Genomic DNA, 13758 nt, shown 5'->3' with positions numbered 1-13758 from the left:
GATGAACATGTATCATACTGTACTTAACAAAAGATTTCCTGCACAACCATGTGACTTCAACAAGTATACTCTTTATGTTGTTTTTGATTGTTAAATTATCTTGGTTGGTCCCTCATTCCTGCAGGGAGCCAAGAAACTGTGTCCACAGTGCAACACTATCACCTCACCTGGGGACCTGAGACGAGTGTATTTGTGAAGAGTTACAGCTGTCCTGTCATCTGCCTGTTTGCACTCTACACAAAGGGATCACTTTTACTGAGGAGAACTTTTCTGGGCTGATGCAAAACTTAGAGGACATCTTGCCTTAACAGAGTCATTGCCCAAATGTTCCTGTCAGAATGCAACCCAGTTACATGAAGACCACTGTGTTCATTTCTTAATGAAATGGTTAAGTTTTAAAGTACAAATCGGCAGTAACAATATTGTAAGGACAGTAAAACTGATCAGAAAATGTTTCTATGTATAAAACCTTGTTTTATAAAATATTATTAAGTTATTCTCATTGAGAAAGTTCTAAAGCAATTTGTCAAATAGTTTTGTGAATGTTTACACTGAAGAGTTCTTTTCTAATTTGGGTCTAACTGTGCTGATATCTGAAATGGTAAACAGTTAACTTTTAAATCATTAATAAACTGTGTTTTGTGTAGAATGTGTAAAAAAATATTTTCCATACTTGTGTGACTGTAATTTAATATTGAATGGGATCCTTTAAATATGGTTTAAGATAAATGATCATTTCAGCTGTTACACATGTGATACAGTAGTGTAATTGATTATATTATGAATTTTTTGTCTCATTATCCCCTTATCCTTAGCATGCATAAAATCTCAAAGAAAAGAAACTGAATATGACGGAAAATTACAAAGCCATTCTCACAACGTTTGTAGATTCAAAAAGTGCTAATTTTATCAAACAGTTCACACATAAATAAAAAAATTGTTTTTACTACAAGGTTCAGCAACAGATATTCTGAGTTGAAGTAGTTTCCTTTTTTTTTTTTTTTTGCTCTTCTGCTTCAACTTTTAAGATGGTGTGTAGATGTAATGGTCTACTTTCTTGTAATGAATTAATATTTGATTGGCAGGTTATTGTATTGATATGTACTGTACAGCAGAGCTGCATCGAGGTGCACGTGCTTCCCTCCCTTAGCAGGTGGAATTGATTCTAAATGCAGGATATGGACGCTGAGGTTGATCTCTGCTTAGCCTTCACTCCTCTCCACTGCCAAGCAGAATAAAGGTCTGCTGACACAGAGTCACTCTAGGTTATGACATTATGACTCAAGGAACTAAGCTCAGAACTAAAAGAAAAGGAATTCAATTTCCTTTGTGGTATTTTAGCAATAGTTTTGTTACTCACTCTAGTCAAGTTACTACAGGTAACTGAAAGATCGTCAAGCACTTTTGATAGAACTAAAATAGAATGAAACATAAAACCAGCTTTGTTTTATGATGATGTATTTTGTACAGACTCATCTGTTTTTCTTTGAGAAAAAATAAACTAAAGTTGTCGTCTAACAAATGTCATTGTCAGCCTTAAAATTGTTTTCAGCACCAAGGCACCAGCACCAGGCTCCAAATGTGAAGCTGGACCTATTTGGAAGTGCATTTATGCATTTTACTGACATTTTATCCAAAGCTACAGTACTTACATTGCATACATTTAATTAGTTAATGTTCTGTATTCCCTGGGTTTCAAACCTATGGCGCTGACATTGCCTGTACCTCTATTGTTTGAGCTGGGGCAGTAGCAGGTACAATAAATAATCAGCATTTCCTCTTTCTTTTCTGTCTGTTTATTGCATCAAAAGTATCTTAACACCACCTGGTTCGTTTCAGCCATTGTTAAAGATGACTGCAATGAATGACCTGATAAAAGGATGTCTGAGGCTGATGTCCTAACATATCTCTAATTAGCAGCACTATACGGACACTCGTCTGTGCGGATTTAGGTTAGCGTTGGATTAGCCTAGCCTTGTGTCTAATGCAAAAGTAAGGAACTGCTGCCCTACTCTCACAGTGTATTTTACTCCCAAATGTGACCAAAAATTATATTTATGCTTCCAGCCCCAGCAACCCTAAATAAATTATTTTTTTGGGCACTTTGCAAGGGATATCTTAGCAGACCAAACTTTTTGGACACTCTAGGGAGACTTATGGACAAATTTTAAACTTTATTTGACAAAATTATTATTGTTGTTTGATTCAGATCTGTGAATCTATTTGTTAATTTCTCAGAGCCTTTAAATAACACTTTTAAATAACATTTGTCTCCCAAATACATCTTTAAATAACATTTTTATCTGACTATGCATTGTATGATATTGTATGATAATTTAATATCAATAATATCATTTTAATTATTATTTAGCACACTGTATCTTAGTATTTTTATTATATATAAATCAGAACTCAGATTTGATGATGAATTTAAGTTTAGTAAAATTACATTTTGCTTGAAAATATATGCATATACAATTTTGTAGCATAATTTATTTTTATATTTCTTAATACTATATTTATAATTGACAAAAAATTATAGAATTTGAGTTTTGCCCTATTTAGATGATTTACAATGCATTACAAGATAGACTGGGGCTAGTTGTATCCCTTTTTGGTTAGGTATACAGTATATGTAAACAGTATATAGTTATAGTTATTTGGCATATAGTTATATATTTAGTTATATATTGAATATTACTCAGGCTGGGAGTTAATATGGATGCATAAGTCTTGACTACAAAAAGCTTTTGAACATTTTCACCATTATTTCTCAGGAAAAACAATTGATTATGGTTTTTCAAAAATTGATTATGATTAGTAACTACTTATCTCTGTCATAACAACAGATACACGTGACCAGCAATTTGATTGGCTGAGTAAACGGAGGAGGTGGTAATTGTCACTGGCAGTAAGCTGTGTCACTGAGTTAGAAACACACACATACTCCCTTCACCATCTAACCTGCACAGACAAGGTAAGAGCAGTCTTTGCTTTTTTTCTGGTGTTCAAAATTAAGAGGTCAAATTTATGGTTTATTGTAATGTAAATGGCACTAGGCAAGACTGTCTCATGTTAAGAAGGTTTTGTTATTAAACATGGATGAAATGTGATCAATCTAAAAAAGAATACTGGACACATATTGGATTTTTATTTATTAATTTAATTTGCAGAAGCACATTCATTTGTTTTTAATGTAATTTTTTAACTATCATTAAAATATTAAATATAATACATTTGACAGTGAATTTTAGTTTTAAAATTCCAGCTTGTCTTGCAAATATAAGCACACATTAAATATTCTTATATTTAAAAAAAAACAAAAATCTTTATCATCATCTTAAGACAATGTTGAGACAGAAAAACTGGAACATTCAGTAGCCATCACGGATATTTCATAAAATAAACAGAAAACAGTCAACAACAAACTCATAGGAGGCAACTGCATATTTTTTCCCTGATCAGATTGTGTGTCCAGTTGGTTGGTCTAGTCTCCAGCAGAGTCCCTAAAAACTGAACCAGACATGATTCCAGACAGACATTGTAGAAAACATTAAGACAGGCATCAGGTCACTGGGTCTTTGTCATTTGGCTCACATGCTGGGTAATCCTCTTCACTGTCCTAACCTGACTTTTTAAAGATATTTTCATGGCACTTTACATGAACATGTAAATCCTTTGCTGTCATGTAAATCATGTAAATGCTTTGCTAAATTGCATTGTTGTAAAAGAGACAGACACTTCAATAAATTTAATTTATAAAACTTCACAAAAGAACATTTTTTATCTGTTCCGAGCCAGCTGGAGCATGAGCAACACATTTAACAATTTAAAGTTACTTTGACAACAACAACAACAACAACAACAACAATAATAATAATTAAATAAACAAACAAATAAATAAAAGTTTCTTAGTCAGGAAATAGGTCCCCTGTTCATTATTGCAAGACCCAGTCCACAGACCTCAAAACAGAATCACTAATCACCCGGATCAGTGGATTAGTTCCTGAGCTTCTCTTTTGGAGAGACGCAGGCTTGCAATAGAATCAGTGTCTGCCCATGTCAGTTTCAATAGTTAATAGCACTCTCTCTCTCTCTCTCTCTCTCTCTCTCTCTCTCTCTCTCTCTCTCTATCGGCTGGGCACCAAGACCAAAGCTTCCTACTTGACCTAATCCGTGTTCAATATGGAAGGTTTTTGTTTGTTGTGATTGAAAAATAAAGACTTTTATGTATGATTTAAGAAGAAATTACACTTAAATTATGTATTTTCTAACCCTTTATGTCAGAATGCAGTACCATGTGGCTCTAAATCTAAATCTTCTTGAATTATTATGGTTTCGTGGTCTCGTCCTTGTTGCAAGCGAACCTGTATTTAATGTGTAGTCCATTTTACATTTTCTTTTACATTGTATTGGCATCTGTCTAGTTGGCTGGTAATGTAGTGACAGATCGATTTCTGCCAAAATACTGTAGAGTTTGACTGACGTCAAAAGATTGGGGAAGCATTTCACCTGTTGTCTAAAAATTGAAATGCTTTTTTATTTTGCTGTCCTAGCTGCATTTAATTACACTACCTTTTATTCAGAAAGGATTCATTAAATTGACATTTATAATGTTTCAATATATTTCTTTTAATTAACTACTGTTCTTTTGAACTTTTTATTCATCAAAGAATCCTGAAAAAAGTTTCCATAAAAATATTAATCAGCACAATGGTTTTCAACATTAATGATAACAATGCTAAAACAGTTTTATTTTAAATTGTCATAATATTTGACAATGTAAATGTTTTACTGTAAATGTTTTGACCAAGAGCATAGATTTAAAACATTCCCCTGCTATCTACAACCCGATTAGAACAGACCTGCAACTCGTAAAAAAAAATGTGTTGCATTGGTTTGTGGATTTAATCACCAAAAAACATCTCACATACACTTTAACAAAACGAATGTACCTGTTTTGATTGTCTCACAGAGAAATGTCGGGACCCAGGCCTGTAGTTCTGAGTGGCCCATCAGGAGCTGGGAAAAGCACCCTGTTGAAGAGACTCATGAAAGAATATGAAGGGGTTTTTGGATTCAGTGTCTCCCGTATGTCATTACAGACAAATACAAGACACAAGACAAGCAACCAAATGCCAAGAATGCTGTATGAATAGTTTGATACCTTGATCTCTTTCCTTCTGCAGACACCACCAGAAATCTTCGGCCAGGAGAGGAAAATGGAAAAGGTAGGGTAGAATGTCCCACTACAAAACTATAATAATTGAGAGGATTGCTTTATCAGCAAAACAAATGATGTCAGATATAAGTTCAGAAATAGACTAAAAAAATTAATTTTAATGTATACCTACTTGCATACAGAGTAAAAAGTGAATGAAAGAGAGACTATAAACTATTAAAATAAAAAAAGAAAACAAGCAAGTGGAGCATTGAAAAAAGGTTTTTCCAACTATGTTCCCATCCAATTTGAAAGCCCCTCCACCATACCTGTCCATAACTTTCTTCTTTGCTGCTTCTTACTCCCAAGTGAACTGTTTAGATTAATTTCAACACATTTCACAGGGGTAAATTTCTCTTTTTATTCCCCAATGTGCCTTTGTTGTTTTCTCTATAGGGCTGAATTGTCTCCCAATGCTTCTGGGTGCTACATTACTTCCTGTAGCAGACGTCCTGTCCTCTGAGACATCTAAAGGTGTAGATTTGGTTTCCATTATTGGTTTTAATTGGTTATTACTGATTATTGGCATATCTAATGTGATGAGAGAGTAATGGGGGTTACTTTCATCTTACTAAAATATAAAACTTTGTAAGCCAATTACATTTCAGGCCAAAATTACAAAGATATGATTGTGGACATCACATGTTCTCTCTGACATGAATGCCAGTGTGCACTTTGGAGTAAAAAGCCTTTGAAAATAGCCCCCCTGTGATCCCTAGGTTTTCCATGTGATGTGAACTCTTGCCATCACTTCCTCACCACAGCACAGATACTCAGAGATGAATCATTAACATCACAACAGAACTTATTTCTGGGAAATTTAATAGGTTACATTTAAACAATCTTAAGTAGTTACCTAAAAAAGGGGTAAAAATAAGCATCAGTGTGTATGTCACAGATTAATGAATTCTGCACATTTAAAAAAAAAAATAATATTGGAAAGAAATACAGGTTTATTTGAGACTTTTAAGGTGGAGCGGACAAATACTGCATCTAAAATTCTGTGTAACTACAGTATAAACAGCCATTGCTAATTTTATTGTTTTGTAATCCTTATAATTTTTTTCCACAGAAAAATGTTGTTATGCTAATGGGAGTCTCCATTGCAGTGCTGCCACGGATGATGTCAGTGTTTGTCCTCCTGTAGATGTAAATTGTTTGTCTTGTGTTGCCTGCAGAACCATTCCGTCCCGCTTTAGATCCCCTCTGATGTGCTGTTGTGGAGTTAAACCATCAGAATGAGATGAATCCAGCAACATGCAGTACTGGAGCTTTCTCACCGTCTTTACGAAAAGGATTTTTTTGTGAGATTATAAAAGTATTTTATGTGCGATCGCAGCTATTTTCGTATTTTAGAAGTTTAGAGTTTAGAAGTTTCGTTCACACCATTCCCATCATTTTGTTAGAGATCAACCTTTTAATTTCGTGATGAGATTCTGAAATAAACATTTGGCGCCCCCTGCTGAGCAGAAAGAATTTTGTGTTGTTTAGCAGTGAAAAGACTTTATAAATCTCATCAAAAAAATAAAAATAAATAAATAAATAAATAAATAAATAACTAATAATAATTTAGTCATCCTCTGAAAATTTATTTTTTATTATTACAGATCTTCCTTTTAATATTTTCTTATTACCTGATCATATGAATATTTCAAATAAACACCCTTTCAGGTCAATTGATGATATTAGACTAGCTTACAATGTTTCCTTGTTAACAGTCACAATTTGCTTGGTTTTATGATTCATTTATTTCTGTCCCCAATCCAGATTACCACTTTGTCACCAGAGAGAAGATGCAAGAGGGAATTGATAAGGGTGAATTCATTGAGAATGCAGAGTTTTCTGGGAACATGTATGGAACCAGGTACATTTCATTTGTAAATTGACATCTGGTTTCTGATCCCATTATCCTCATAATTCAGCACAGGGGTACTTTACCGCTATTTCTTTGTCTTTATACCAATGCCCAACAGTAGCTGAGATTCTCCATAAGTGTATATCCTAGTCAATAACAACAAAAATGTAAATCTTATTGCTCATTAAATTTACTGTCACTTGCAGCAAATCATCCATAGAAGACGTTCAGGCACAAAACCTCATCTGCATCTTGGATGTTGATATACAAGGAGTGAAAAACATTAAAAAGACCGATCTGAACCCCATATATATCTCCATCCAGCCTCCTTCAATGGAGATCCTGGTAAGTTGATAGAAATAATTTCATATAGCATTTAAATTGTGATAAAATGCAAGAAGGTGGTTTATTTTCCTACAGGAAAAGCGTCTGAGAGACAGACAAACAGAGACAGAGGACAGTCTACAGAAGCGTCTGGAGGCGGCGAGGATTGACATGGAGCTCAGTAAGTGACATTTTCAGTAAGTTGGTTGTGCTCGAGAGAAAACCTTTATTCCCTTGCCATTTTCTCCTCTGTAGGTAAGGAACCTGGGGTTTTTGATTTGGTAATCATTAATGATGACCTGGAAGAAGCCTATGAGAAACTCAAAAGTGTTCTTATTGAGGTAAAACTATTTCATCTCTGTAAAAAGATTGCATCATTTTTATTAATTTCATATATAAATAAATAACACTTATTGGGTTATTGTTTTTATTTTTCAACAGGAAATTGAGAAGGTGCAAGATGCCAAGAATTAGGAAAGGATAAACAGCACTTTTGACCTTTCTGCCCAACAAAACAAGACATGAAGCCTTTTTTTCCAGCCTTGTACGGTGCAATCATGATGTTGGTTCTCATGTCAGACACTAAAAACTCTATTCACTTAAATGGGTAATCAAGACAGGTGTTATGTTTAAAGGAGCTAGAGCTTTTCTCTGTGGGAGAGAGAAAATCTATGCATGTATGTTAAAAATATCTCAATCTCAGTTGAAGACTCTTCTCTATTAACTCTCTCGAGCATGTTTGCACCTTGACTTATGAAGGGAGAAAACTGTAACAAAAACGTGTTCAGTAAGCTATTATTGATGACAATAGTTTGTTTATCATCAGCATGTTAGTTCTATAGTAGAAATGATTGTTTTTAATATTGTTTGTAGAGAACTAAGCTGTACAGCTAGTTTGATTCTCAGGTATCCTTCAACAGGTTTGAATGTATTCACCTGAATGGGTTGCACCTTCATGTTTCTAAATTTGTGTCGAATATAATATTGTAATTTTGGGTTAGCTGGAATAAAATAAAATGAAACTACAGCTATATTCATGCTACATTTCTCCATTATCTTTTTTTTCTAAATCTCTTTTCTCTTTAAAGTGAAAGAGAAGTGAAATAAAATTAATAATCTCCTTATTGATTGTGTTATAAATAAATATAACATTATAATATGCAAAGAAATAACACGAATCACATTTTCACGCCTCTGACGTCGGATGTTCCCAAACGCACACCGTAAGCGTCAGTAACCATGGCAACTACAAACATCGGCGGAAGTGAAGGTGAGAAACATGCCTGTAAACAGCTTATTTAGAAACCAAAGCACGTGTGATATATCATGTGTGATATGCCTTGAACATATCAAATATGATATAGATTATAAAACTGTTAATGTTAAGGCAATATGTTTAAGTTTAACAACCACACAATCCGACGAAAGCTGTCTTATTACTGTAAACAACACATTGATACCGGCAACGTAAGCCTACGTTCGCGTCCTTCTACTTATGGAAAATTGACAATGTGAGATATATGAGGTTTTTGGTGAAATTCTTCATTTATTGTCCGTTTTTATGTTAAAAAAAGTAACCGAGCTTATCTAAATGAACATTTAGAAATAATGTACCCGGTCTCATTACAGTTGTCTCATATATGACACATTTTGAGTGACAAAATGTTTTATATGTTGTGATTTCATACATCTGAATATATTAAATATATCTAACATCTTTGCACTGGATCTATTAATGACAGTCTCTGCTGGACAACACTAATATATTAGTACATCTAGTAACACACTTTTAGCTGATATTGTTCATTGTTTCCCACAGTCTGTGAAGTGCTTGAGTCATGTCTAGCAGTAAGGAGCAGGCGTCCATCAGTCAGGTGATGTGTTTCCTCCATGAGTGGGATCAGGGCAATAAGACGGTGCGCAGTCGAATGCTAAGTGACTTTCTGGCCAAGAACATAGGAAAGACATGTCCTGAACTGGAGCTTGAGTTTGCTCAAGTTTCCAGCCTGTTCCTTGCTCGGCTCACTGCCTGGATAAGACTAACGTATCCACACATATGGTCATGCTTTATCTGTGCTCTAAAAAAATAGATACCTTCTAAATATCTGACTAAAACTTACCAAAGTCTAACTGAGAGATATCAGTCATGCCATGTATGCCTCCTTACACGTTTTGTTTCCAGCTACATGTTTGGAACGTGTCTAGACCTTCAGCTGAGAGCAGTGGGGGTTTTCCTCTCTGCTAACAGCAGGTAAATGAATGCTGTGAATATAATTTTAGTACTCGATGTCAAGCACGCAAGGTCTTTGTGCAAATTATGATAGGTAAAAATTGATAGCCTGAATGCACTGTAAGTCGCTATTTATAAAAAATTCATCAAAATTTATAAATTTAATTTAATTTTTAATTTAATTTTTAAATTTAAATTAAACATCAGAAAATTCCCTAACAGAAACACTGTCTAACTTAACATGGTTTCATTTTGTTCGTTTGCATGATCAGTTACCAGTACATGATTGAGTTTCTGGAGGTGGGTGGAGTGCTTACCCTGCTTGAGATTCTAGGACAAGACAAACTCAAAGATGGGGATAAAACCGAGGCTCTTTGTCTGCTCCAGATCATCGCCAACGCAGGCCAGAAATATAACGAGCTTATCTGTGAAAGCTATGGTACTGTACTTACACAGCACAACCGCAAAACAAACTATCAATCAAGAAGTGAAACAACTCCAGCTCATTTTTCAGTGATGTATTATGGGATGAGAGTTTGCAACACTTCCATGAAATATTGTGAGGTTAAAACCTCGCATGATCCAATCTGGATCCATTTTGAAGTTTGGGAATTTTGACAGGCAAGCTCTGACAACTTTATATACACACATATACTGGCTCATGAACTGATTTCAGCTCTCGCATCTGTTATTTTCTGATTGACAGGTGTGAAGGCCGTAGCTGAATGTTTGGCCAAATCTGAGACAGAGGGGACTCAGGAGACCGCCGCCGCCCTGTTAGAATCTTTAGCCCATGGAAACCCCAAATACAAGAATCAGGTGTACAAGGGCCTTATCGCCCTGCTGACCTGCACCTCACCAAGAGCACAGCAGCTTGTTTTACACATCCTACGTATAGTTCAGGTACAACAGTGTTGCAGGATGACAATCAGCACCAGAGGAATATTTAATTGTTTAAAAAAATCTGTACCATTGTATATGCATTTAAGTTTGCATTAAAATAACATTAACTTTTTTTGTATCAAACATCAAGATTTTAAATGAATTTATATGGGAAAAGTATATATTGTATGTGCTATAACTAGTCACCATTTTACATTTTGGCTGTTTTGCAGCTCACTTTAATTGTCTTGCAATGTGACAAATAAATTTTTAAAAGTACAAATATTCCAGATAGTCTGTCTAATAATATGAGCTCATGAAAACTGCATTCATGATAAATAATTAGATAATAATTAAATAATAATAACTAGAAAAATAAAATGGTTTTAAAATAGTTTTAAATAATATGTATGGGATGTCACACTGCATCAACTATTTTTATAAATATTAAAACATTTGTATAATTTCTAAAATGTATATAATTTTTTTCTTTTGTTTTGTCCAGCCCATTGTAAAAACAGCCCATCATAGCATAGTGGAACCCTTATTGAATCTGCTGAGGTCCCTACATTTAGAAGTACAATATGAAGGCAAGTGTACATTTCAAATTTGACATTATTTGTTGTTTAACCTACTGTGAATCCCACCGTTTCATTTGTACTTTTTTTTTTACTCCCAGCCATAGAACTGATAACAGAGCTCATGCAATCAGATGTTAGACTGGCTCTGCTCAGGGGTCTGGTGGCTTTTCTCAAACCAACTAAAGAGAGAAACACCAAACACAAGATCCTGGAGGGTATGATCTGTTGCTCATCTTCTTTCAATTAAAAGAAAGGCACAGAACTCGTGTAACTGGCAAGGTATTTGTTGTTTGCAACTGAAACAGTGGTTCTCCAATAACAATACTGCTTTGCATTATGATCACGTTGCAGCATGGAGACAACCTCCCAATTGTTACCTTTTGGGCTTTGTAATTTAATTTGGAGCAGATGTAGATGAGATGAGAAACAAACATGGATTGTGGCTTGAATTAGCATCTTTCTCAGTTATTGATTTGTCTGACATAAAACTTATAAACAGTCCTGTGTTGTATTTGAAATTCAGTCCGAAACAGTTTGATTGTTTTGTTAGATTCAGAGGTGGCCAAAATGACTGATTCACTCCCTGTGCTTCTCCAGCAAGCAGCTTCTGCAAAAACCATCAGGTACTTCAAACAATAGATACATTCAAGACATACAGCATGGAAAATATTATATAAGGCATGCTGATCTGTGTGTTTATTATCTACGATATATTGACATGATGTTACAGGACTCTGGCACAGAGAAGTGAGGAGATATCCAAAGAGCTGCTCTCTCTCAGTGTGATCCATCACTTACTGTATGCAATGGGGAACCAGGAACATGCAGATGCCCAGAGACAAGCCAGCCTGGCTTTGGAGGTACAATTAAAACTACCATCTACCCACACTCACTCACTTATTCTTACATACGCTGATTCTGCATCAGCCATAAGTAAATTCAATACTGGGCAAACAATAGACCAATGAGAATTGGATATTAATGTGTAATGTCTGTTTAGCATTTTGTGCGCATGTATCCAGTGGTGGAAGAGCATGTATGCAGAGCTATGGGCACCAGACTTTTTGAGTCTTTTATGGTAAGGTCTATATATACACATACACATACTCTGGTGGGAAACATGGAAAGAACATTTTTCAAAAAAAATTTTAATATCAAATTAAATATTATAATTATAACTAATAACTATATAAAAAAAATCACAGAATGTGGAGGAAATTTTATTTTCATCTTAAATATTATTATTATTACTATTATCTGTATTATTTGCTTCACTGTAAGAGTGTTCTTTAGACTGTCTCTGAGTGCTTCAGTTTGCCTCAGTATGCTTGAGTTTTTCATGAGCTGAGAGATAACAGGAAATCTAAGTGCAAGACAAGTGTGAGACAGAAAATGTCCTATAGCTTCTTAGAAAATAATTTGCATTTAATACTGGGGGACATCCTTAAATGGACACATATGTTGAATACGCATTATGATTGAATGAGATAGAAGCTTCCAGATTTGATTAGGGTTTAAATGCCGAGTCAGTGTATTTCTCTGGGTTGCATATATATATACTACCGTTTCAAAAGTTTTTGCACAGTAAGATTTTTCATGTTTTTTAAAGAATTCTCTTCTGCTCACCGAACCTGCATTTATTTGATCCAAAATACAGCAAAATAAATAAAAATGTTAAAAATTTATTCACTATATAAAAAAAAAGATTTCTATTTGAATATATTTTAAAATGTAATTTATTCCTGTGATTTCAAAGCAGATATTTTAGCATCATTACTCCAATCTTCAGTGTCACATGATCCTTCAGATTTGCTGCTCAAAAAAGCTCAATAGTCAATACAAAGTTAAAGTTAACTTTAAAGTGTGTGTTTGTTTGCATGTTGTTTACAGCACAATGCTGATGACCTACATTTGAGCATGGATGACATTCAAGCTGACATTTTACACTCAAATAAAGTGAACATTTCATGTGGTGAGTTGACAAATCTAGAGAAACATAGCTAGGTAGTATGTTTTTGTATTTGTAATTATTGTACATTAGAATGCCCTTTCATTTTCCCTTTATTTTTCTACAGTACTTGAGGAACAGAATTCAGATTCTTGAACACACCTTGAAAGAACCTTTAAAATAAGTAGGCTTTTGTTGTTGTTGTATGTTTTAAATGTATTTTCTTGTTGTTGATGGTGTTTTTATGCATAAAATAATAAAAAATGATCACAAAGAACAGTCTTCTATATTTCTTTGGTTCAATTCAATATGGGTGCACTAGAAATCTCAAGCATTAAATTACAAAATAGTCTGTAATGTCTATGCAATGTAAGCATTATAACAAAGTATGCAAATTATAGTATGCATATTTATATCTATTTCTGTATCTATATCTATCTCATTTATTTTATAATTTTTTTCTCATGCTGTTCTCAGTTTGGTTCTCAGAGATAATGTTACAGCAGACTCAAATTGCCACAATGATAGACTACTAGATGGATGAAGGTAACAATTTCAGTTCCTGACAGAGCTCATCTCCTCAGTTCCTGACAGAGGATTGTTGTAGGTTGTAAAGTCTTCTCGTGAAGATATAGTATTCTCTTTTTATTGATACATCAAATGAACCGATCAAAAGCAGTGTCTAATGTATGTTCACATTCTCTGACTGGTTGCTAG

At 34.3% G+C, this 13758-nt stretch overlaps 3 protein-coding genes across 8 annotated transcripts in view; all 3 read left to right on the top strand.

The window, feature by feature from the left end:
- LOC109087530 (E3 ubiquitin-protein ligase RNF220-like) overlaps nucleotides 1-1568 on the top strand; it is a 32922-nt gene extending 31354 nt beyond the window's left edge. For both annotated transcript variants that reach the window (XM_042761998.1, XM_042761999.1), the window contains one exon: nucleotides 125-1568. In XM_042761998.1, the coding sequence (XP_042617932.1) occupies nucleotides 125-196 (72 nt within the window). In that variant the 3' untranslated portion in view covers nucleotides 197-1568. The remainder of the gene's footprint in view (nucleotides 1-124) is intronic.
- Nucleotides 1569-2922: 1354 nt separating this feature from the next.
- On the top strand, nucleotides 2923-8431 carry LOC109056944 (guanylate kinase-like). 4 transcript variants are annotated; one of them, XM_042761994.1, is made up of 9 exons: nucleotides 2923-2977; nucleotides 4976-5091; nucleotides 5190-5231; nucleotides 5618-5695; nucleotides 6989-7085; nucleotides 7283-7421; nucleotides 7497-7581; nucleotides 7656-7741; nucleotides 7842-8431. In XM_042761994.1, the coding sequence occupies exons 2-9, from the start codon at nucleotides 4980-4982 to the stop codon at nucleotides 7872-7874; spliced, it is 672 nt and encodes a 223-aa protein (XP_042617928.1). In that variant the 5' UTR covers nucleotides 2923-2977; nucleotides 4976-4979; the 3' UTR covers nucleotides 7875-8431. The 4 variants fall into 4 exon arrangements, with proteins under 4 accessions (XP_042617928.1, XP_042617929.1, XP_042617930.1 ...); XM_042761995.1 differs by lacking the exon at nucleotides 5618-5695; XM_042761996.1 differs by lacking the exons at nucleotides 2923-2977; nucleotides 4976-5091 and adding an exon at nucleotides 6400-6525.
- An 85-nt stretch (nucleotides 8432-8516) lies between these two features.
- Nucleotides 8517-13309, top strand: LOC109056938 (armadillo-like helical domain containing protein 1). 2 transcript variants are annotated; one of them, XM_042761991.1, is made up of 12 exons: nucleotides 8517-8670; nucleotides 9220-9444; nucleotides 9583-9651; nucleotides 9903-10069; nucleotides 10337-10533; nucleotides 11018-11102; nucleotides 11192-11308; nucleotides 11644-11716; nucleotides 11824-11953; nucleotides 12094-12171; nucleotides 12984-13065; nucleotides 13169-13309. In XM_042761991.1, the coding sequence occupies exons 2-12, from the start codon at nucleotides 9239-9241 to the stop codon at nucleotides 13195-13197; spliced, it is 1233 nt and encodes a 410-aa protein (XP_042617925.1). In that variant the 5' UTR covers nucleotides 8517-8670; nucleotides 9220-9238; the 3' UTR covers nucleotides 13198-13309. The 2 variants fall into 2 exon arrangements, with proteins under 2 accessions (XP_042617925.1, XP_042617927.1); XM_042761993.1 differs by lacking the exons at nucleotides 12094-12171; nucleotides 12984-13065 and having other exon boundaries at nucleotides 13169-13307.
- Nucleotides 13310-13758: the final 449 nt, after the last annotated feature.

The sequence above is a fragment of the Cyprinus carpio genome, chromosome A8 (assembly GCF_018340385.1).
Source record: "Cyprinus carpio isolate SPL01 chromosome A8, ASM1834038v1, whole genome shotgun sequence".
NCBI classification, from domain to species: Eukaryota; Metazoa; Chordata; class Actinopteri; order Cypriniformes; family Cyprinidae; genus Cyprinus; species Cyprinus carpio.
Note: the sequence above shows the minus strand (reverse complement) of the source record. Positions and strands in the feature narration are given on the sequence as shown.